Here is a 25,391-nt window from a genome sequence, read left to right on the forward strand (position 1 = left end):
TTTTTTTTTCTTGTTGATTGTGGGGCTTGAACTCTGGGCCTGGGCATGTCCCTCAGCTCTTCAGCTCAAGGCTAGCACTTTACCACTTCCGGTTTTCTGGTGGTTTATTGGAGATAAAAGTTTCATGGACTTTTCAGCCTAGGTTGGCTTTGAACCATGAATCTCAGATCTCAGCCTCCTAAGTAACTAGGATTACAGGCACGAGCCACCAGCACCCAGCTGGTCTACAATATTTTCTTTTTTTTGTTGATGGTTGTGGGGCTTGAACACTAGGCCTGGATGATGTCCCTCAGCTCTTCAGCTCAAGGCTAGTGCTCTACAACTTGAGCCACAGCGCCACTTTCTAGAATATACTTAACAGAGGATCACAATAGCTCAATAGCTCTGTGCATGTGACTATATACAATGATGTCATCAAAATTAACTCCAAAAAATGGAAACAAGAGGGTTTTTTTTTTGTGCGTGTGCTGTTTGCAGATCTTTTTTGCTTTTCTTTTCTTTCTTTCTTTTCTTTTTGATCCTTTAGTTTATTTCCTGTTGTTAGTGTTTTTGATTTCTGTACCCTTTGCCTTGTACATAAGTTTATCTGATTTGGGAAAGGGAAAGGGATCACAGAAATGGTGGGACAAAGGGTGAACCAGTACAACAGTGATACTAGGTGAAAATGAGGGAAGGGATAACACTGTTCAAAAACAAATGTATTCATGACCTTACCTATGTAACTGTAACCCCTCTGTACATCACCTTTACAATAATTTTTTAATAAAATAAGAAACAGAATATTCTCCTTTGTTCTGACTGTGCTAATGCTTACAGTGCTGTTTAATTAAAATTATGTCAAAGTGTAATTGTTTGGTTGTTTTGCTATCCATTGGATTAACTTTTGATTTATAGACATATTCTAGTTGTTACAAATGAGGGAAACCATGCAGCCTATGTTTCTTTGGGTCTGGCTTACTTCATTTAATATCATTTTTTCCAAGTCTTTTCATTTCCTTACAAATGGGGAAATTTCATTCTTTCTTATGGAAGCATAGATTCCATTGTATATATATGCCACATTTTCTTGGTCCATTCATCCACTGAGGGGCAACTGGGTTGATTCCATATCTTAGCTATAGTAAGTAGTACTTCAGTGAACATGGTTGTGATGGTGGCTTTAGTGTAGATGGTTTGTGGTCATTTGGGTAAATGCCCAGGAAAAGAATTGCTGGGTCATAGAGAACCTCCTATAGAACCCTAAGCATAAAATGATGCTTATCAAAATGAACTCCAATAAATAGAAACAAGAGGTTTTTTATTGTACTGTTTTCAGTTATTTTTATTTTTCTTTCTTCTTTTTTCTTTGGTTTATTCCCTTTTGTCACTGATTTTTTTTGTATCCTTTGTCTTAAATCTAAGTTTATTTGATTTGGGGAGGGGAAGAGGAATCATAGAAATGGTGAAACAAAAGGTAAACCAATTGTTTTGATATTCACTAGACACTATGTTGGAAATTAACTCACAACTTGGGAAAAAGGGGGCCAGAAGGGGAAAAGTGGGAGAAAACAAGGGGGAGTAACACTGTTCAAAAAGAAATATACTCATTACCTGATTTATGTAACTGTTAACACCTCTGTATACCACCTTTATAATTAAATTTAAATTAAAAAATAAAAATAAATAGTTAAGAAATGAGCAGGAATATAGCTCAGTGGTAAAATGCTTCCCTAACATATGCAAGAACTTGAGTTCAATCCCTAGCACCATAAAAAAGAAAGGAAGTTGTAATGGGGGATTTTTTTTTAATTCTCTTTTGAAAATATATTCTTAGTGTTATTACTAAAGTGTTGTACAGAGAGATTACTATTTCACAATTCAGGTAATCCATACATTTTTCTTTAGGACAATGTCAGTCCTTCCTTTGCATGCTTTGTTGCTTTCCTTTCATAAGTGGTGCTGAGGTTTGAATTCAAGGCCTTGTACCTGAAGGAAGGTGTTCTACTACTTGAGCCATGTTTCTCAGGTCAATGGTAATTTTGTGACTGTTATTATTTACCCAGTATATAAAAATACTGTCATTTAAAATTAAACCAATATAATGATTATTAATGAGATATTTGCTTTGTACTTTGTATACTAAATCCTTAGATTAGATATGTACAAAGAATTAGAACCCATCCCAATGTGGGTCACACAACCCTAGCATACAGCAACATCCAAACTCTATCATTTTCACAAACAGCAGATTTAGCCTGGCATGATCCACAGGATCTTTTACTTTCCTCTTATTTTATGATGATCTGTCTTGCCTATGGGCCTTACTGCCTTTCCTTTGGGGACCACTCTTTCCCTATCACATATCTAGAACATCTGTCAGTCTTGTATTTGCTATCAAAGCAGTGTGGCTTCCATTGAAGCTGCACTGTATGTGATCCATACACAGTATTATTATTCCCATTTTGTTTCAAATATGTAGTGGTAGTGTTACAATATGAAGCAAGGCCAGTCAGGTTTCAAGAGGTGCCAGTTGGAGGGAAGGCAGTATCTGAGGACAGGAAAGGATAGGTCATGTTGAAGCAAGATAGCCTAGGGAAAATGAAGTGTGATCAGTTTACAGCAAATACAGGAGCTATTCATTCATCTACTTCCCTTAAGACTAAGGGACCAAAGTCATTTAAGGGAAATGAGACAGGATAACTTGAGGAAAATGAGGTCTGGTGAAGACAACTCAGAAATATGGTATTAAGAAACATAGAAGAGCCATCTTTGCTTCAAAGGGAGACACAGGATGCATTCCTTCCTGAGGGATGGATTTCTCACCCCAAGAATTAGCACCTTGTCTGACAGGATGTATGCCTTCCTTAGAAAAATGCTTTCCCAAACCGTAAGCAACCTTCTGTCCCAAAATGCAGATAGAAGGGTGCCTCCTTATTTCAAGGATTGAAGTAAGGGAAAGACTAGGTCTAAGTAAGTCACCTTGTTTTCACAGGCATCCTAGCACCTGACCAGGTGATGGGGGTTGTCCACCCAGCTTCCAAGGCCTAGAGGTGAGATAAGCCATCCTTTGATTTTCAGATAACCCCTGTTGTTAGAGAGGATATGTAAGTGCTGTTTGGCTTCAGGAAAGACCCACCTCCTAGGTGATGGACGTGCCTGAATTCCTAGAGGCAGCGGCAAGGATGATAAGTTACTGTCAGTCCTGTGCCTTGAATTTGGGAGAACCTGCCCCCTGACCTGACTGGATTTGAGGGTCAGACCTGTGCAGACATCATTACTCCAGGCCTTGTGTGCTGTGTCTGTTCTCCTGGCTCTGCTCTAGTCAACATGGCATCCCACTTCACCTCTCTATTAGGGCTGATCTAGGTTGCTGGTATTGTTTTTCTGCTCTCTTTCCTTTCCTGCTCTCATGCTCAGTTTTCTAACAGTGTTAAGTGCATTTGTGGGGCTGCAAGTCTTTGTGACAATAGTCCACTTGCAGAAGCCAGCTTTCTAATAAAGACTCCCAATTCAAACTCTCAAAATGTGGCTTCTCTGATCTCACTGTCTGGATTCACCTTACAACAGGAGAAGGATCTATTTTATGGCAGGATGCATTCTTACCTGGAAGAAGTGCCCCTAAACATCCAGAAACACAGAAAGTAACACCAGGAATAATGAGAGCAAAGATAGAACTCCTATCTTTGCATAATTTGAAGCCAGACCCCCTGTCATATAAATGTCTCTAACAGCCAAAGAGCTTTGTGTGTTTGTGTGTATATGTGTGTGTGTGTCTCCCTCTATCTCCCTTTTGAGAGCACCCACACTCTATTAGAGTCTGCTCCTGCCCTTTTGTTTGTCTGTTTCTTGTCTGCTTACTTACTTATTTGAGAAAATTCCACCACATTTTCTTGCCATTGTGACTTGTATAGAAATTCTTAGCCTGTGATCAAGTCATGGACCCTAAGTGAAGAATCCTTACTTTTAAAAACTTCATGAACCTTCGCCTGAATTCAGTGACAAGGCCAGCTCACCAGGAAATGGGAGACTGTTTTGTTAGCCTGATCTCCTCCATTCTCAGGATACTCTCTGCTGGGACTTGCAGTAAAGCATGGCCCTTCTCTGAAATTAGCTGACACAGGGCCTTTCAAAGCAGGCAGCTCCCCCCGGAAGCAATATCCTGCTCACGCAGCTGCAACCATAAATCTTAGCCCACCACAATGGAGCCCCCTTCTTTCACATCCTTCACCTCCCTCTTGGCTCACATGAACCTGACCCCATATAACTGGACTTGGGGTCCCTCCTGGCTGCTGCTCTCTGCCTGTGACATAGCCTGTCAGGCTACTGACATGAAACCTCTTTGTATGTGACCAGGTGTCTGAGTGATTTTCTTGCAAAAGCCTTTCATTGGTGACATGACTTGGATCCAAGCCCTCCCACTGACTTTGCTCTTCCCCTCCTGAGAAATCTGAGCTGCTTCAGGAACCCCAACCCCTCCAGCTTCCATTGAAAATCACCCAAGGTACTCTCTACCATCACTGAGTACTCCAACCTCACATCCACAGATCTTCCTTGGTGAGTGAGCTCTTTTCTGGGAACCCAAATTCCATCACTGACTCTTGGTACCTTCCAGAAGACTCCACAGCATTGAACATCCCAAGGACATGGTCTCCACTGATGAGTAACCCCTTTTTTCTCCATCCTGCTACTATCAATTTCTCTATATTCTGTGGACCAAACGGTTTCTACCCTAAGCCCCCTACCCTTTTATTCTGCTAGACTTGGTTCAGGATCAACATTTGCAAAGCACATTATCTGTCTTTACCCCACTTTGCTTTTCATTCTGTTACCTTCTTCTATTCCACATAATATTTTCCTTGCCCTTGGTATTCTTGGAACCTTGCAGCTCATGGCCCATACTCAAGCAGAGCCCCAGGCACATAATCCATATGCCTGGCATTTCTTCATACTCACACCCACCTCCCAGTGGATACTCTCCTTGGCCAGGTGCCCCTCCATGGATGCAGAAGACCTGTAACTCTCTCCTTTGACCTAAGACAGGCCTACACTTCAGGATGCTATTATGTGAAGAATTACCACTATGCCCCTCAGTCTGTCTATCTCAGATCAGGACAATGACTATTGCAAACAGGGCACTACTTATTATGGTTGCTCCTCCTAGAGCTGCAAATTTCATTACTGATAACCCCTTGACCTTGATCGAAAATTTGGCCTGGGAAACAAAATTTTTGTAAACTGCACCCATACAATAAACTACTCATGGGACAAAAAGTGGGAAGTAGGAATAATGGGGTCAATTAATTCCAAACTAGCTACTGGAATAATTAAGACTGATTGGGTATACGAGCCCATCAACACCAGCACAGCCCTTGCCATGATGTTTTTCCCTATCATAAAAAAGTCCTCTAATAGCCTTAAAAATTCTCTATTTTCCCACAAGCCTCTCCTCTGAAAAAATCTGCTAAAGCAGTCTTTCCTTCAAGCCCTCAATTACACTGCAACAGAGGTTTCCTTTGTGCTCAGTTACAGCAATCTCCTGTGGCTTAGGTTCCTCTTAATGTTTCTACTAAAGATAAAGCCTGCTCCCTACCCATCATGCTGAAGCCCTCAAATCTCCCCCTACCTTATACAAATGCCCCTGTGCCATGTTATACACTCATAACTCCTCAGGAGTCCTGCCAAACACATCTTTTGGTGCAGCTCCTCCTTGACCAGGTATATCTCTCCAGGCTTTCCCTCCCATGGCATGCTGGTTTCTCCAGTTCCACAGTATACTTTGTACTCCTATACCAAGTTCAAAACCTTAAGCACCCTCACCTCAAACCCAAGGCCACAGAGATGGGCCATTTTTCTCCCAGTTCTGGCAGGAGTGAGCTTGGTATCCACTGTTGTCTCTATAAGGCTATCTGGTGGGAGTCTTTACCATTCTGTAACATCTAACCCAGAACTCAGTGAATGTCTACTCTCCTCTATTGAGGGTTCCTCCAAGGCCCTATGCCTTTCACAGACTCAACTTAACTCCTTGGCGGATATCACACTCCAAAATAGGAGAGCTCTGGACCTGCTCACTACAGAGAAGGGTGGACAAGCATCCTCTTATGCCACTGTGTAAACATGACAGGACAGGTGGAAGAAGATACACAGGTAAAGTAAGGAGGTCAGGTCTGGTTGGCACATATTGGCCACATGGTGGATGGTAGGGTCTGGCATCTTGTCTTCATGCTGGGGGAAGGAAATTCCCTGCCCATCACTTGCCTCCCTGGTGATGGGCGTGCCCAGATCCCTGGAGACAGGGGTGGGCACTTGGCTGATAGGCTATCGAATCTGTCAGTCCAGTGCCTGGAACTGGGAATTTCCTGTGGAACTGCCCCCTGAGCCAACCTATTTAGGCTCTGACCAGCCTTAACACCAGGAAGCCCTGCCACATGTGTCTCCATGATCGTCTTCTGTGTCCTGACTCCTGGCTCATCTCCAGTCACCATGGTGTCCCAATTCCGCTCTCCATTGGAGCTGAATTGGATTGTAGTTATTGTTTTTGTTCTTTCTTTCCTCTTTAGCATGTTTCCTAGCTGTGCTATGTGTATTTGCATGCTGCAGGCCTTTGTAAAAACTGGCTGCCTGCAGCCTGCTAACTGTGTAATATAAAGTCCAATATTCTATATTTCAAAATGTGGCTTCTGGGATGATTCACCTTACAACACAGGCACTAGTCAAGCTTGCCACTAATTCATGTGCTAGGGCCTCTCCCTCATCTTTGCAATCATCCCTGCAGAGTCCACTAGCCACATGGATTTTTGCCCCTGCTGGGTCCCCTTGTGGCCATTTTTAATTTATCCTGTATTTTTAGGTGCCTGCAGAAGATCCTCACAGAAAGAGCAAGGGCCTTCAGACGGCCAATCAGATGCTCCTGGGACAATATCACCTTGCTCCTCACCCAAAGGACACTTCCAAATGACTCTGCCCATTATCCAGTTACAGAAGATGAACCTTCGCCAATACACCCTAATGTGGAATCCCTGCCAAAAATAAACAAAAAGGGTTGGAATGTTAGCCTTATCTCCTCCATCTCAGAACACCCTCCATCATCTTAGGCCTTGTAGTAAAGCATGGCCCTTCCCCATAATTAGCTGACACAGGGCCTTTCAAAGTAGGCAGCTGAAACCAATAAGACAGCTCCCCCCTGCTCATGCAGCTGCAACCTGACACCTTAGCCCACCACAATGGAGCCCCTCTCTCACATCCCTCATGTCCCTCATAGCTCACATGAACCCAGCCCATATAACCGTGCTTGTAGTCCCTCCTGGCCACTGCTCTCTGCCTGTCAGGTTACTGACATTAAACTCCTTTTTGTGTATGATTGTGTGTCCAAGCGCTTTCCTTGGGAAGCCTTTTATGTTTCACCTGCAATCTTTACCTCTTAACAGCTGTGTCTGTTCCTCCTGTCACTGTGGTAAGAACCAGTCAGGGCAGGGGTCATCTAGGTGAGAAAGCAGTGCTGGTGTTCTGAGAAATCTCAGAAAGCCCTTTGTCCATTTGCCAGGTAGAAAAACTGAAATAACTAAGATAACTTCTAGAGAACAGAAGAGTTGCTTTTAAAAATGGAAGTTTCTCTCTCTCTCTCTCTGATCTCACTATGAAAAAAATGTTCAATGTTTTTATAAGTATACAAGAAGCTAGGAGCTGGTAGCTCACCCTGTAATCCTAGCTACTCAGGAGGCTGAGATGTGAGGATCACGGTTCAAAGCCAGCCCGGGCAAGAAAGTCTGTGAGACTCTTATCTCCAATTAACCACCAGAAAACCATAAGTGGCACTGTAGCTCAAGTGGTAGAGCACTAGCCTTGAGCTGAAGAGCTGAGGGACAGTGCCCAGGCCCAGAGTTCAAGCCCCACAACCAACCAAAAAAAAAAGGTCCTGTGACCATTGCCTTGGGCGAACAAGGTCGTGGTAGAAGCCACACTGTGGTTGCTCGGCCCTTTCTCCCGCGATGTCTCTGCGCCTTTGCTCCAGGTTGGGCCAAAGCAACTGGAGGTTTACAACCTCTTTGATCCATCGGGCCCGGGGAAGACTCTGCCGTCTTCCGTGGAAAACAAGTGGTGGTGGTTCCTGGCCATGATGACTGTATTCTTTGGATCTGGATTGGCTGCACCATTTTTTATAGTGAGGCACCAACTGCTTAAGAAGTAAGAGTGTCGTAATTCACCATTTAACAAATAAGAATGAAGAGGCACAGACTCTGGAAAATGGATTAAACTCTCCAACTCAGAATACTAGATATGTTTGTAAACAAACTCCTGACATAAAAAAGATGCATACAACAAAGTAAACATTCATTCACATCATGGATGAATTGTGGTCTGTCACCATTCTTACACTGAAGTTACAGTGCCTTAAACGGAACTATGGCCCTTTCCTATTTGATTCCCTGCCTGTAGGAATCACATACTCTCTAGTATGACGCACTGACCCATCGCAAACCCAATGGTACAGGAGCCAAGCAAACACAGACCGAAACCTCCAAAACTATTAGCCAAAGTAACTCTTTTTCTCTTTGTAAGTTGGTGATCTCAGGTATTTGTTACAGTGATAGAAAATGGACTAACACACTACTCTACATTCCATGACTCATGTGGCTTCAGGAAAAGCACTTGATCTCTCTGAGCTTTAATTTCATTGTCATTTGAAAGGCACATCTTGGGCTGAGAAGGTGGCTCAGTGGTAGAACGCTTGCCTTGCATGCATGAGGCCCTGGGTTCGATTCCTCAGCACCACATAAGCAAAAAAAAAAACCATAAGTAGTGCTGTGGCTCAAGTGGTAGAGTGCTAGCCTTGAGCTGAAGAGCTGAGGGACTGCACCCAAGCCCAGAGTTCAGGCCCTACAACTGGCCCCCCACCCCCCCAAAAAAGAAAGGCACATCTTCACAAGGCTGGTGTTGAGATGGAATGCAATACTGATGAGGAGCCCGAGAATGCCCAGCACTAAGTAGGTGCAGATAAATGCAAGCTCACTAAGCTTCTACCCTTTATTCAGCCACCTTTTGGCTCTGAAGGATCCATCTGTGAATATGATCATCCTTCAAAGTAGATATATCAGGCACACAAGGAAATTGTGAGCAACATGATGTCAAGCAGTATTTTTCCAAACTCTGCTTCACAGTTCCTTATATCCTGAGACCTTTGAACTGGTGCATTCATAGGTACATTTCTTTGGCTTTGCCTTAATTAAAACTTAACAGGTGATGCAGATATATTGACTTTGATTTAAACACTACACATGCACACATGTATCAAAACATTACATGTACTGAAATAAGAATACCAGACCTAAGCAACAATGTCTTGTTCTCACCACCACGCTGGTGTCTTACTGGGGGGTGGGGAGGATGGCTTTTCATCCAACTCTGAAAAGCCTAAAGGTGAGATAAGCTGTTATTTGAATTGCAGGTGCATCATGCTGTTTAGCCCCTGCTTACCCCTGATTGTTCCTCTGGACGGTTTGGTTTGTTCACCCCTGAGTACTCCCCTATATGGCTTGCTTTGCTTAACATTTTTGTGGAGACTTGGTTCTCACTGCAAGCATGTGGATTTTGCCTTTAAAATCTTTGTGCTGATAGCATTCTGGGGTGCAGGTCTTTGTGATAGTTCACCTGCAGTCACTGGCTTCCTATTAAGACTCTCAGTTTGAACTCTCAAAACGTGACTTCTCTGCTTCTCAGGACTGAATTCCTACATAATAGTATCTCACTAATATATACAGTTTTTCTATGTCAGTTAAAATTATTCTGAAAACAAACTGACACATGACAGATGAGGGAAGATGAGGCGTGGCAAAGGGCAGTCAGGAATTCAAAAACTCAGGATCGTTACCCACCAACTTCCCTCAAGATGAAGGACCAAAGTCATTTTAGGGGACAATGAAGGATAGACAAGGGAAAATAAAGTGAGTGGCAGCCAGGAATTTAGAAATAGTATATTTAGAAGCATAACACTGTCTTCTTTGTTTGAACCCTTGCAACTCCTTTATAAAGCTGCCATATTAACACGGGGTGGGGGTGGGGAGGGAGCAAGAGAAGCTTTTTCCACCTGACCTTGCCTGCTGACCCCAAACAATTAGTGTGCTCTTAACACTGAGAAAGGACATTATAAAAGGACATGTGTCCTGGAGAAGCAAATACTTGGTTGGAAAAGTGGCACAAAGTGCTTATCTCAAAAGATGACATTTGTGGGAAGGATGCATTCTATCTCAAGGATAACACATTCAAAAAAATATATGGCGGAATGCATTCTTTCCTGAAATGGATGCCCAAACACAATGGTCATATACTTAAAGTACAGGTCAGTGTACCACCTGAACCCAGGTGGTAAAAGTGTAACACTAAGAGTAATGAGAAGCAAAGATAGACATCTATCTGCCTAACTTTAATAAAGTTAAGCCCTGACTTTGGTATATAAATACCCCTGATGTCAAAGAGCCCCATGTGTCTTTTTCCCTTTGAGAGCACCTACTCTCTGCCTTTTTGCTTGTCTGTTTGTCTGCTTGCCTGCTTGCTTACTTACTTAATGAAGTTCTGCCAAGTTTTCTTACCATTGTGATTTGTCCAGAAATTCTTATTCTTGATTGAAGTCAAGGATTTTAAGTGAAGAGTCCCTATCTTTAGAGGGAAACTTCACAAACCCTCACCTGCATCCAGTGATATGCTGAGTGAAGGAAACGTGATGTAGGCCGCGGAGTAGAGTTTTGGCCTGGGGTCTGATTCACACCCTGTCACACAAAATCCAGTCACCTGTTTTCTCTGCACAGGCTCCCAGTAAGTCCCACAAGGAAATAACCAATGAGAACCGCCCTTTCAAGCCTTGACTAGAAGTGAGGGACACTTATGTGCATACATATGACCACCTTGAGATGCTGAAAGTTGCTAAAGTTGTCTTCCTTTGCTAATAGAATACTTTTCATTCCTCAAACTCCTTTGTCTCTGTGATTTTCCTTCTAGGGTTTTTCTCTTTTTCCTTGGAAATAGTTCAACTCATCTTGAGACAACTTCTGTAGCCTAGATCAAATAAATGCAGTTCTTACCAGTCTGAACATCGTCATCCTGGCTCAGCAGTCCCCTGTGGCCTGTAAGTGGAAAGAAAACAGGATGTCAGTATTCATGTTCCAGATATTCTTGTAAGGATGTCACCAGATTGGATTAGGCCCACTTTTATGACTTTGTTTTATTTTAGTCATCTCTTTAAAGACTTCCTCCCTCCCTTCCTTCCTTCCTTCTTTCCTTCCTTTCTCTCCCCCTCCCTCCTTTCCTCCTTTCTCTCTCTGTTTCTCCATCTCTTTCTCTCTCTATTTTTGGGGACTGGGGTTTGAACTCAGTGCTTTAGTCAAGCTCTTTTACCACACTCTAACTCTAAAGACCTTATCTCTAAATACACATTCTGAGTCCTGAAGTCCTAACTGGACTTCAACATCTGAATCTTGAGAGCATGCAATTGAGTCCTAGCCTGCTCCAGAAGGCATCAGTGAATAGGCCCATATCAGTTTATATAAGTGTAGAACAACTGTATGATGCTCTAATACTTGGCAGTACTCCTGGAAGTACTCCTGGGAGGGAAAACACATGAGTGAGACATTCAGAGGATATTGATTTGGTGGCTCCCCCATTATATAAGTGAGAACATGGAAAATGCTGAGGACTGGTCACGTGTAGTGTCTAAGATGCTTGGGAGGCAGAGACTGGAAGATACATTTTGAGGACAGCCCTGGAAAAACAGCAAGATTTTACCTCAACAAAGAAGCTGGTAATGGTGTAGCTGTCATCCCAGCTACACAAGAGGCCATAGGTAGAATTACATTTAAAAACTATCTAAGGGGTGAGAAGGTGGCTCAGTGGTAGAGCACATGCCTTGCATGCATGAGGCCCTGGGTTCGATTCCTCAGAACCACATAAGCAGAAAAAGCCAGAAGCCAGAAGTGGCGCTGTGGCTCAAGTGGTAGAGCACTAGCCTTGAGCTGAAGAGCTGAGGGACAGTGCCCATGCCCAGAGTTCAGGCCCCACGAACGGACCCCCCAAAAAAAAGTATCTGAAAAATAACTAAAGCAAAAAGGACTAGGGTGTTAAGAAACTGGAGGAGAAACAACAGACTGGACTCCATCTCAATAGATGAGGACAGTATATTGAGGCACAGCAGTGCCTTACTGTAGGATGAAGACTGTGCAAGGAAGTGGGGTTGGAGATGGGCTTGTATGGGGTCTGAGCAAGGAGAAAGAGATTATTGGAAGGCTATTAGGCCTGGGGGAAGCAGGGATTTTTGGTTAGGCCCACAATGGGATGTTTATGGCTAGGCTTAGGTTGGATTATCCTGCCTGAGTCAAGCACATCTGCGCATACCTGGTTTTTGTCTAACATCTGTATGCACCTGGGATAATAGGGTGGGAGTCAATCCTTCAAGGGGAATGGCTGAAGTGGGAGAGTGCTTGCCTAGCAAGTAAGAGGCCCTGAGTTCAAACCTCAATACTGCCAAAGAGAAAGAGGAGAGAGAGGAGGAGGGAGAGAAAGATGAAAAAGAAGGAAGGGGGAGGAGGAGGATGAAGGAGGAGGAAGTGGAAGGAGGGAAGAGGTAGCCTATTGTTTAGACTGAACTGTGAACTACTCTAGGGAAAGAATGCTATTGTACCATTCATAATTACATTAAGCAAAGTAAGCCAGATCCAAAGAAACATAAGTTGCATGGTTTCCCTCATTTGTGTTAACTAGAATGCGCCTATAAACCTACAAGTATACATGTTGAATGATATAAAAATATACTGGGACATGATAAATTATACAGGTTTCTAGACATTCACTCAGTAAGGTCAAAAAGGGATATAATACAATATAATAATAGGAGTTGATCACAAAGGCTCAATAGCTATGTGCATATGATCATATAAAATATCTTATAAAATGAAATCCAAGAAAAACAGACAAGAGACTTTTGTTGGTGCTATACTTGCTATTTTTGTTGTCTTTTCCTTTTATTTGTTAGTTTATTTGTCTTTGGGAGGTAAAGAGGAACACAGAAAAGGTGGAATAAAGGGTGAACAAATACCATAGTAGTACTTACTAGACACTATGTGGAAAATGAACTACATATCTTGGGACAGGAGGGAAAAACTGAGATAGAGCAAGGGGAGGGGTGACATGGTTCAAAAGCATTGTACTCACTATCTGTAATGACATGTAACTATAGCCCCTCTGAATATCACCTTTACAATAACAATATATAAAACATATATAAAAATATATAAAAACAATGTGTAAAAAATAAAAATAAGTTTGCTAGTGCCTATCGTAAAATCAAAAAGAGATTAAATGATCTAATGATATGCTTATCTTAGACAAGAATAAGCCAAAGCCAATATTAGTAGAAGGAAAGAAATAATAAAGGTGAGGGAGGAAATTGAATAGAGACTAAAGGAACAATGAAAAGATTGATTAATGAAATATAGAATTGGTTCTTTTAAAAGAGCATCAAGATTGGCAAAGCCTTAGCCAAACCAAAAGAGAGAAGAACACATTATTAAAATTTGAGAGAAAAAGGGAATTCTGTAACAAAAACTCCTGAGATACAGATGATCATTAGGCAATATTTTCCAAAACTTATATGGAAACTCTAGACTAGATGGCTATATGTCTAGACACATATGACCCACCCAAACTGAACCGAGTGATTATGAAAAATCTAAATAGATCTATAATGAGCAGTAATAAGGAATCTCTCAACAAAGAAATATAATAAGAAGAAAGCAGTAACAAAGAATCTCACAACAAATGAAGCCCGGGATTGGACTATTTCACTCTTAATTCTACCATGACTTTAAAAAACTAACACCAACAGTCCTCAAATCATTCCACAAAATAGAAAAGGACACGAATGCTTTCAAACTCATTCTATGAAGCCAGTCATACACTAATATCAAAACTGAAAAGAATAAACCAGAAGGAATAGATAAATATACATACAAAGATCATCAATACAATATTCACAAACCAAATTTAACAACATTTAAAAAGATCATGCACTACAAGTTACTTTCCAGGAGTGCAAGGACTGTCCAACATATGTAAAACCAAACACAGTGCAGCACTTCAGTAGAATCTGGGACACATGATCTTTCAATAGATTCAGAAATAAGCCTTTGACAAAATTCAACTTTCCTTCAGGATAAAAGTACTGAAAGTCTAGGAACAGAAGGGACATGCTTCAACATAACAAAGGCTAAATCTGACAAACCTGTAACCAACATTGTGAGTGGGGAAAAACTGAATCCATTTCCTCTGAAGCCAGGAATGAGATTATTCAATATGGTGCTTGAATTCTTAGGCAGATAAATAGAAGAGACAGACAGATGGACGGATCAACAGAGACAGAGATGGAGAGATAAAAGACAAAGACAGAGAACTGAAAGGATACAACTAGGAAATGAAGAAGCCAATTATACCTATTAGCAAATAATCTGATCCTATATTAAAAAGTGCTGAAGGATTCCACCAGAATGCTCCGAGATCTGGTTTGGGTGCTATGGTTCCCTGTAGGTTCAGTGAAGTGCCAGCCTATTTAGCCTCATCTTCAACCCATTCTCTCAGACCTAGCCAATGTTCCTTTAGCCTCCCTGAATCGAGGTGATGGAGCCTGTTGCTCTGTGCTCCCAACAGACTCTATACAACTCTCAAGAATAACCCTCACCACCTTGCATTGAAATATGTGGCTTACATCCATCCAGAGAACTTTCCTCAAGCTGTCAGCTTACCCAGAGATAGCTTGAAACACACCGAAGACCCCTTTCATCCTAGAGATATCCCTTAAGAGAGTCTCTTTTATTCTAGAGACAAACGGTTGGCGCCTCCCTCTCAGCTCTTGAGAGACTCTTGTCCATCTTCCACAAGCAGCCTTTAGAAGCCCTCCTGGATTTATCTTCCACTAGAGAGCTGGCCTTCTTCCCAGAGATTGGCTTACTCACAACTCAGTGGCAGCATTGGTCTGTCTCTGCTTGATTGTACTTCTGTACTAGACTGTACTATTGGGAGGTGTGGAATAAATTTCATGGATACCTAGCAAAATACAGGGTTTTTTTGTACAAAGGGGATATAGTTACATAGGTCAGGTAATGAGTACATTTCTTTTTGAACAGTCACCCCCTGCCTCATTTTCTCCCAGTTTTTCCTCTCCTGACTCCCCTCTGCCCCCCACTCAAGTTGTATAGTGCCTAGTGAGTATTACTGCTCAATTGGATCACCCTTTGTCTGTATAGGGCTTTCTAATGTGCATTTCATTTGTTAATCTTTCCCCAGGCTACATTATCTTTTCTTTCCTTAGTTTTTTCCTCACCCCTATTTCTCATTTATTTTAGATTCTGTTTGGGTATTGGCAGATCTGTAAGCAACTTCAAACAACTGTTTGTTTGCTCTTCAAACAAGGTAGGTGGTAAATGAAGGAGAAATTGATAAAGTATGTATGGAGCTAAACAGAAATGGCCTGACTTTATAGCCATGTTTTCTGTTTTTCTTCTTTTAATAAGAAGCTAGTTTACTCCTATGTGTGCTACATGCTTCCTTTAATACTTGTAAAAAGCTGCATCCTCTAGATACACAAACTGCTGGGTTCTCACCACTGTATGATCTAACTGGTGGGCAGCCATGCCCCCCCCAACCATATATCTGCAAGCCAAGTGCAAAAGGACTCATGAGCATTAGCAAACACCAGGCCAAGCATAGACCCCAGTGTGGAGAACAAAGATCAAATGAGACCTGTGCAGAAATCCTGAATGGGGCACAACAACCACCAGTGCATGTCTATGTGAACAACAAACAAACTATAAAAAATGTTCCTAACACCTGTTTGAGGAGCCAGTCCAGGAAATACTACCCATACATAGGCACAATAGAGCCTTGTTTGATTAGTATCACTTGCCTCTGTGATTCCTAGCTTAGATTGAGGAGGGGGAAGACAAAAAAAAATCCACCCTGGGCTGACTGGCAACACATATACTTCCACTACCTTAGCACTCTCTCCCCAGTCCTCCAGAACAGAGCAGAGTCTCAGGCTGGCATTATACTAAAAGTTTTCCAGTAGTAGCTCATTAATTTAATCCACATAACAACCCTTCAAGGGAAGGCTTAATTTCCCTTAACCAAAGGTTAAGGTCCCACATTAGTGACAGAGTTAGGATTAGAATTCAGAGCTGGCTCCAAAGTCCTTTCTTAATCTACATCTCTCTCTCCTCAGCCTGGCTTTGTAGAGCCACACTAGTTACAGGTGACTGTTTAATTTAATTTTAGTTAAAATTAAAATTCAGCTCCTCAGTTTTACCAGCTACACTTAGAGCATTCAATAGTTATTTGTGACTGGTGGCTACTGTTTGTGACAATAAAGAAAACATTCTGATCATCATGGCCAGTATGATTCAAATGTGGTTTGTGACCTCTGAATCCCATATTGAACCTAAATCCTCTTTGTGAGTTATGAAGAAGGTGTTTGTGGGTGGGACACTTAGTAGGTGATTAGGATCAGGTAATGTCATCACAGCAGTCTCCAGGAATCTTGGTGACTCATAAGAGGAGGGAAAGATCAGAGGACACCTGTATGCATTTTTTTTTTCTGTGCTGGTACGGGGGCTTAAATTCAAGGCCTGAGTCCTGTCCCTGAGCTTCTTTTGCTCAAGGATAACACTCTACCACTTGAGCCACAGCTCTACTTCCAGCTTTTTGATGGTTAATGGAGACAGGAGTCTCACAGACTTTCCTGTCAGAGTTGGTTTTGAAGCTTGCTTCTCAAATCTCAGTCTATTATGCATGAGACATTAGTGCCCAGGCCACACATGCTTCTTATCTCTATCCCAGGTGATGCCTGCCACCACCTTAGGACTCTGTCAGCAAAAACATTATTACCAGATGTAGCCCTTTGACCCGGTACCAGAACCATACCACAATAAACCACTCCCTACCACTGCCCTTAAAAAAAAAAACTCTGGCATTGAGTTATTAGCACCAGAAAACATACTAAGATAGCAATCGAGAGTCCTTTACTGTTACTCTACATCCACACTGGGTTTCTGCCAGGCACTTGCCAAGGTTCAAGTTGAATGGGTCCTTTCTTCTCTCATCCTCTTTGTGGATGGCATTTCCTTCTCCTGAACTATCTGCAGTTCTCTGCCACTGTCATTGTGCCATTCTTTCCTTCAAAGCCCACTCGTGTCTTTACCGCCCCATTCTTGCCTTCAGCTGCATGACCTCCCATGAGCACTTGATGCCCTGAGTTCTGTGCCTTTGGGGTTCATGCATCACCTTTTTCACCCACTTCACCAGTCCCATGTCACTAGCTAGTAGCAAAGGATCTTGATCCACATAGCTTGATTAACTGAGGAGGTACAGAAGAGCCATTCTCTACCTCTCTGATATCATTACATCCGATTGGAGAGCTTGACTCCATCCCTGGCTGGCCTTCTGCCACTATCCTCATCATTCATCCACTTGTCATGCCTACGTGGCACTTATTCTCTGCATCCTGACAGGACAGGGTCAGTGAAATCCTAGGGGATCCAGCCCTTGTCATCAAGGAGCTCAAATCATAGTCTAGTGATGCTGAGGAAATTGTTTTACCTGCCTTGACCTCAATGTCCTCTTCCATGAAAATCATACAACTATGTCTTCTAGAGTGCATATTATATGGATGGAGTAAGAAAAAGGAAGCTAGAGCCGCTTGAGACAAGTAAAATGTGGAGCATTGTAAGTGCCTAGTGTAGCTGCGAGACTTTCCCACAGAATCCTACGCTGACAGCCTGGGTCCTATGCAGACATTTGTGGAATACTTCTTTGAGAAATGTCATCTGAAGGACAGGTGGCAAGGCACACAGCACATCCAGGAAGGTGGAGGGAGTTTTCTCCCAAATAGCTCTTTAGCTGAGGGGTTCATGAGTGTGTGATGGGAAAGTGGGTTCAAGAGCCACATTCAGGGTTTTGGTTTTCTTCTAACTAAAATTCTGAGCACAGTTCCAGAATCTTAGGGATTAAGGCAAAATTCCAGTCCACAGTTACAAAGTGGAACCTGAGGGGGAGTCCCACCCCCACCAATTTGGGATCTTTAGAATCCCTGCTTGCCCAATGTCAGCCCATCTCTCCTGACTCCTCCTCAGGGAAGTGGGGGATGTGTATCACATACTGTGCCAGTAGCCCGGGGGCTCACAGCTGTGCCTCTCTTCTCAGCCACCTGATTCTCCCAACACTCATAGCAGAAGGCTTTAAGGCTGTGTCTTTCTACACCAGGGTCCAGGCCTTTCACAAGGCAGCCATTTTCTAAGGTATGAGAATCAGTCAACCCAGTCTCCAGAGACAGCCCAGCTCTGTGTCTTCTAAAGGGTACCCGAAAGCCCCCTTTTCAGTCTCTTGTCCCCGAGGAATGGCATCACATTTTCCTGAGGAAGCAGTGAGCCTCCTCCTGTGATGCAGTGGAGCTTTGGTGTGGTTCCTGAGCTATCCCGGAGGCCCCTTGATCCTCACCCAGGCCCTCTAGCTGTGAGGTGGCTTTGTCTGGAGGCAGCACAGCCCAGGCCTGTCTCAGTGTTCACCTTCCTTACAGCAGCAGGCCCACACAGCTTTTCCTTCCCCTGTGCTTTTCAGAGAGGGCCCTTGCAGCCCAGCAGACTGGAAAGCCCTGCTGAGGTCTCCAGTGTGGAGGTTCCTCAGGGAAATAACCAACCCTCTTTCCCACAAGCCTGCCCACCCTGTTTTGGGGTCTGTGCCTCCTGATTTGTCTCCTGCCTAAAGACTCTCCTCCTTCAGCAGAGTCCCTCCTCCCTTCCAGCTGGTGGAACAGTCCAGGGCTTTCTTACCTTGTCAAGACTCCTTCCCCTCTGCTCTGGGCACCCAGAAAGAACTTCGAGAGGCAGCACCAAGGCTCTGGTGTGGGATAGAGTAAGAGACAGCCGGAGAGGCGGAAGGGAATGAAGAGGAAATGGCTGAGTGCTCCTAGCTCACGTAATTTATTACAGGACTTTGTCCTCAGACTCCAAGCATATCCACTCCCACGTGCCTCCTGCAGCCCTGGCCAGCATGGCCTCACAGCAGTCCACTCTTCAACAGAACAGCCAATACTTGCTTCCTGGTGGACACCTGCTTCTGAACGCCAAACAAATCCTGGTGATGATTAGCTGATCATCCAGGCAGCTCAGCATCTTCCAGAGGTCACAGGGCTCCTAGGAAGCCCCTGTAGGAACTCTACTCTCAAACATCCCATGCTAACAGAAGCTGTGTATGGCATGGAACATATTGTGTTGAGTCTTTGCCATTTCTAGTGATTCTTGTAAGTGGGTGGAGTATCTTTTGTTATTCAGAAATGATAAACCTTTGGCTAACACCTGAGATTATGCTAATGAGGCAAGTAAGGCTGGCCCTTGGATGGCCTCAGGGTGGGGCCAGTTGCTAGAAGGGCTAATTGAGTAGAGGGTTGGCACTTTCAGCCCCATTTCCTGACCTCTATGAAGGTAAAACATGAGCAACAAGATAACTTAGTGTCTAGATAGCTGAACACAAGGAAGTGCCTAGAGGGTGGCACTCAGAGTAATATGGGAGCCCTGTGCCCCTTCCTACAAACCTTGCCTATCTGTCTTTTCACTGGCTACTTATCTGTATCCTTTGAAATATTTGTTATGACAAACTGGTAAGTGCAAAGTAAGAAGTTCCTTTGATGTTGTGAGCATCTCTTGAATGGAACCTGAGGGGAAAATGGTGGTGGGGAGCCCCTGATTTACAGCCTACTCTTCTGACATACCAAGGATAGCATATTACTTGTCATTGACATCTGAAGTCGAGTCAGGCTTGGTGGAGTGAGAGATGACTCTAAATACAGGCAGACAGTGACAGAATTGAATTGAATTATAAGACACCAACAGGAGTCCATGGGAGAATTGCTTGGACAATTGATCCCTAAAGTGTTAGTGTTAAAAAAAAAAACTAGGAAAAAAATTACTATGTATTTTTATAGGGCACACACACTGGAGATGCCTGGCATGGTTAGGGAATCTAACTGCAGAAAGATAGGCCATCTACCACCTAGATTCCCAAGAAAGTCCCTAAGAACCTAGAGCTGGCTGAGGCTGAAGTTTCAATGCAGGGTGAATTGAGCTGTATGGGAAATACAGATATTTGAAGGAATGAATGGTGATATCAGGCAGTGTGCTCTGGGAGGCCCTGGGAGTGAATATCCACACAAGGGGAGCCATCTGGGCAGGTACACAGGCAATGGGTACATGGAAGATGCTGCCCAGTTCAAGTCTATTCTTTGGCTAAATAGAGACCTTCATGCTCTTCCAAGCTGGCCCAAGTAAAACCAACCAGGTTCCTTCCTCTCCCAAGGGAAAGACACTAGCCTCTCAGGCAGAGATGCAGATGGAGCTGCTATCTCTAGACAGAATTGAGATAAAGACCAGGCAACAGCCAGGATCATGGGCCTCTCTGTGGACACAGACAAGCCCTGGGTGGAAACAGAGGTGGAGGCTGCAGTGGGTTAAAAGGAGGAGAGACTTTCTGCCAGAGACTGACAGCCAGGGAGTTTTCCTGTGCTGGTGGGCTTTATGGAGGCCCATATGGAGGTTCCTTCTGTTGAGCTGGTTGGAGATGCTTTTGTATCTTGCAATCCAATGTCCCATGACAAGGACTGGGAGCTGGAGATGATGTGAGGGACCACTTGTAAGAAGCCATGCGCTCTGAGACTTCCAGCCAGACCCACAGCACTACCTGGGAGCCAGTGCTGTGCTCCAGGCTAAACCCCTGCTCTGCCTTGTTCCCACCTCCTAAGCTCCCACTTGCTTTGGTGACTGGACCAGGCCCATTTTTTTCCATCCCACAAAATGACAATTGCTGAAATCTTCATTGGAGAAAGGGTTAAAGAGGATCTCAAGATAAAGATGCTCAACTCACTGTCCTCCAGTTTCTGGCTCTTGAAACCACTTGAGAAAAAATAAGTAGAAAGTGGACAAAGATTTGATTGGTCAAGTAATATAGAGCAAGGGAGACATAATTGAGGAAATACATTCTATTTTTTTTCTGGTCCTAGGGCTTGAACTCTTGGCCTGGGTGCTGTCCCATGCTAGTGCTCTACCACTTGAGCCATAGCTTCACCTGAGATGAGAGTCTCATGCGCTTTTCTGCTTCTACTTGCAGTCCTCAGATCTCAGCCTCTTGAGTAGCTAGGATTAAGGCATGAACCCCTGGAAACACATTCTTAGAGTTTGAAGAGAAGTGTTGTAGACATGCTTCCCAGAGCTGTCTCCCAGTAGAACTATTTATACTGGCTAAAGAGGGTTAGGAGGGCTGGGAAAGTGGCTTAGTGGTAGAGTGCTTGCCTAGCATGCATGAAGCCCTGGGTTTGATTCCTCAGTACCACATATGCAGAAAATGTCGGAAGTGGCCCTGTGGCTCAAGTTGGTAGAGTTCTAGCCTTGAGCTGAAGAGCTGAGGGACAGTGCCCAGGCCCTGAATTCAAGCCCCAGGACTGGCAAAAAAAATAGGGTTAGGAGAATTTAACTTCAGAAACATGTTCTTTTTGTTTGACACTTGCTAACAATCTCTTTGCTATTGCAAAACCTGAATTTATCACCCAAGCATGGAAACTTTGAGTCTAAAGTATGGTGAAAGGGTCTTGTGACATTGGTTTCTGTATATTGTAAAACTTATATGGGTACTCTCTATCAAAATATTTGCTGTAGCAGGCATTTATACATGGGGGGTTGCTGGAGTTTGAACTTGGAGCCTGAGCATGGTCCCTGAGCTTTTTTTTTTGGTCATTCTGGGTGCTGTCCCTCAGCTCTTCAGCTCAAAGCAAGTGCTCTACCTCTTGAGCCACAGCACCACTTCCAGTTTTCTGAAGTTTTATTGAAGATAAGAGTCTTGCAGACTTTCCTGCCTGGGCTGGCTTTGAACCACGATCCTCAGATCTCAGCCTCATGAATAGCTAGGATTACAGGTGTGAGATACCAACGCTCAGCTACCTGAGCTTTTTTTGTTTGAGGCTGTTGCTCTACCACTTGAGCCACAGCTCCACTTCCAGGTTTTTGCTGCCTAATTGGAGAAAAGAGTGTCATGGACTTTTGATTGGGCTGGTTCAAAGCACAACTCTCAGATGTCAGCCTTCTGAATAGCAAGGATTACAGGCCTGAGCCTCTGACACCTACCTGTTCTGGGCATTTTTAAGTTCGGGGTGCACTGATCATCTGGGATGAGGTCAGACAGACTTCCTCTAGTGTATATTCTTCTGAGAGGGAAAATGAGAGTGCTGGGGAAAGGAAAGTATCTTTCTTTCTCTCTCTTCCTTCCTTCCTTCCTTCTTTCATTTCTTTTTATCTTTCTTTCTTTCATTCTTTTTCTGTCATGCAACCTTTAATGTTACAGTACTAGCCATTTTGCAGGTTAGCTCCTGCTTCTAGCTCACAATGACTTATGTTTTTGTTTGAGCTTGCTTTTTTAGTTTTCATGACATCTGTCTCTACTAGCTTGCCTACAGTTTGAAAAGAGAAAGGAGATTATTTTTAAATTTGTTTTTGACAGTACTCAGGTTTGAACTCAGGGCCTTACACTTGCTAAGCCGATGCTATGTCATTTAAGCCAGCTCCTTTTTGGATTTTTTTTAGCTAGATCATGTTTTCCCTAGTCCAGTCTGGACTACAGTTCTCCTATTTGTGCTTTCCTTTGTTGCTGAGATGATAGGTGAACACCACTGCACCCAGCCATTGGCTGAGATGGAGTCTCGCAAACTTATGCCTGGACTGTCCTCAAATCATGATATCCCAATCTTTGCTTCCAAAGTAGCTAGAATTATGCGCTTGAAACACTAGTTCTTTGCTATCCTACACAACACCTCAATGAATATGTGTTCAAATCTTTTATTTTTTTATTTATTTTATTTTTTTTATTTAAAACCGGTCGTGGGGCCTGAACTCTGGGCCTGGGCGCTGTCCCTCAGCTCTTCAGCTCAAGGCTAGTACTCTACCACTTGAGCCACAGTGCCACTTCCAGCTTTTTTCTTTTTGCTTATGTGGTGCTGAGGAATCGAACCCAGGGCCTCAGGCATGCAAGGCAAGCGCTCTACCACTGAGCCACCTTCCCAGCCCATGTGTTCAAATCTTTATCTGTATTTTGTCATTACAGAAACATCCGGAGCAAACTTGTTGAAACAGGGACATGAACATTCTATTACTACCCCTTCTCAAATAGCATACAAGTCCCTCCTCCTAGACTGGCCTGACTATGTCAGGGTACAAAGGTAGATACTTGCTGGTCAGTTTTCCTAAGCCTCAACTTGCAAAGCTGAGGGTCTCAAGCCTTGAAAATGAAGAATAAAGATGGGCAGGTCACAACCATCCCAGTCCAAGCACTGACAAAATGTGATTCTACCGCCCGCCTAGTGCTGCTTCTACAATTCTTCCACAAGGTGAATATTCAGCTAAGGTTTAAAAATACATTTCTGTGTGGTGGTACATACCTGGAATCCCAGCTCAGTGGGAGGATTCAAGTTTGAGGCCAGTCCCAGGCCTCAAATCTGTTTTTTAGGCCCAATCAGAAAAACAACAAAAGCAGAAAATGGATGGGGGTGTGTCTTAGGTGTTAAAACACTAACCATAGTGAGTCTGAGGTCCTGAGTTCAATAATATTTTATATATATATATATATATATATATATATTACATTATTATATATCTTAAAACCTGTGGTTTATTCCATTCCTTTCCAATGATGAAGCCGTTGTAGCATAGCTATCTGCTTATATCTCTACAACTAAACTGCTCTTCAGAACATGTGAGAGCTGAATCTGAATGATAGATGCTCCTTCCCATTTCATAGTAAGGATGGTAAAGTCAAAGAGGTTAAAAATCCTGCAAGGGTCACTTGGGCAAAAGTGGCAGAGATAAAATGTGAATCAAGGTTTGCTTGAGTCCACACCCAGGGCTGATTGCATTGTGTCACATCATAACAACCCTCAGCTGAAGGTGGACACAGTTATGCACATACCAAGAGCACAGGTCACAGAGCACATTCTACACCCATGAAGTTCAGGGTCTGTCAACTCTGACACTATTAACATTTTGGATTGGGCCATTTTTTTGTTGAGGGGCTGGAAGGAGCTGCTATGCACTGTGGCCTCTGTCCACTGATATCCCCTACCCTCTATCCATTGCTGAATCTAGCCAGTAGTGACAAGTCAACATGTCTCTAGACATGACTGCCAAATGTCTCTTGGGTGACAAAGACAACTCTAGCTTGGAACCAGTGTGTACTTCATAGGCCAGTATGAAATCAGGTTGGGAGAAAAGGAGACCAATAAGGGTGAGGCAAATGTCCTGGGAAAAGGCCCTCATCCACTTTTTTTGGTATTTGCTTGTATGCCAGTGCTGCGGCTTAAACTCAGGGCCTTGTGCTTTCCCTTGGGGAAGGCTGGCACTTCATTACTTAAGTCATAGCTCCACTTCCAGTGTTTTGCTAGTTAATTGGAGATCAGAGTCTTTTGAAGTTGTCTGTCTGGTCTGACTTTGAACCAGGATCCTCAGGTCTCAGCTTCTTGAGTAGATGGGGTTACAGGGAGCTGCCAGCTCCTGGCTTTTTGTCCACTATGCATAGCAGGAAAGTTCGGTCCACAGGGTAAGTGCAGAAAAGCAGGCACGGACTGTGCTCTCTAGAAGACTTTGGTTCCAACCTCCCAAGGACATGACTCAGCCTGAATACCTTTTCCTCCTGGACTGGCAACTGTGAGAAAACCTTCTCCAGACTAGCTGGGCCTGGAATTCAAGGCCCCAGTGAGCCAGGGAGTTCCCACAGCCCCCTCAGGAGGGAGAGGCAGCGATGCACTTAGTCTCTGCTGTCTTGGAGAGGAACAAGAAAGTGTCACTGCAGACACTTCTGGGCAGTCCTGTTAATAAATCTGCCTTAGGCTCTGGCATTTAAATCTTGGCCTCAGATATAAACAGGAGATCTCTGTCATTGGTGTCATCAGAATTGATGGTACCAACTTATTACATTGGTGAAGTTGAACTTTTTTTTCTTTTCAGTCATGGGGCTTGAACTCTGGGCTTGGGCGCTGTCCCTCAGCTCTTCAGCTCAAGGCAAGTGCTCTACCACTTAAGCCACAGCACCACCTCTGGTTTTCTGGTGGTTTATTGGAGATAAGAGTCTCATGGGCCGGGCGCTGGTGACTCATGCCTGTAATCCTAGCTACTCAGGAGGCTGAGATCTGAGGATCGTGGTTCAAAGCTAGCCCGGACAGGAGAGACCGCGAGACTCCTATCTCCAATAAACCACCAGAAAACCGGAAGTGGCACTGTAGCTCAAGTGGTAGAGCGCTCGCCTTGAGCTGAAGAGCTGAGGGACAGCGCCCAGGCCCAGAGTTCAAGCCCCAC

The 25,391-nt window shown here is 43.7% G+C and overlaps 1 protein-coding gene and 1 pseudogene across 1 annotated transcript in view; one reads left to right on the forward strand and one right to left on the reverse strand.

Moving 5' to 3' along the window:
* Myo7b (myosin VIIB) overlaps positions 1-18,880 on the reverse strand; it is a 99,339-nt gene extending 80,459 nt beyond the window's left edge. Inside the window, exons 1-2 of the mRNA XM_013028813.1 lie at positions 18,837-18,880; positions 11,052-11,093 (exon numbers count right to left, since the gene is read on the reverse strand). Of these exons, the coding sequence (XP_012884267.1) occupies positions 11,052-11,069 (18 nt within the window). The 5' untranslated portion in view covers positions 11,070-11,093; positions 18,837-18,880. The remainder of the gene's footprint in view (positions 1-11,051; positions 11,094-18,836) is intronic.
* Positions 7,965-8,278, forward strand: LOC105995131 (annotated as a pseudogene).
* Positions 18,881-25,391: the final 6,511 nt, after the last annotated feature.

Source organism: Dipodomys ordii, unplaced genomic scaffold (genome assembly GCF_000151885.1).
Source record: "Dipodomys ordii isolate 6190 unplaced genomic scaffold, Dord_2.0 Scaffold114, whole genome shotgun sequence".
NCBI lineage: Eukaryota > Metazoa > Chordata > Mammalia > Rodentia > Heteromyidae > Dipodomys > Dipodomys ordii.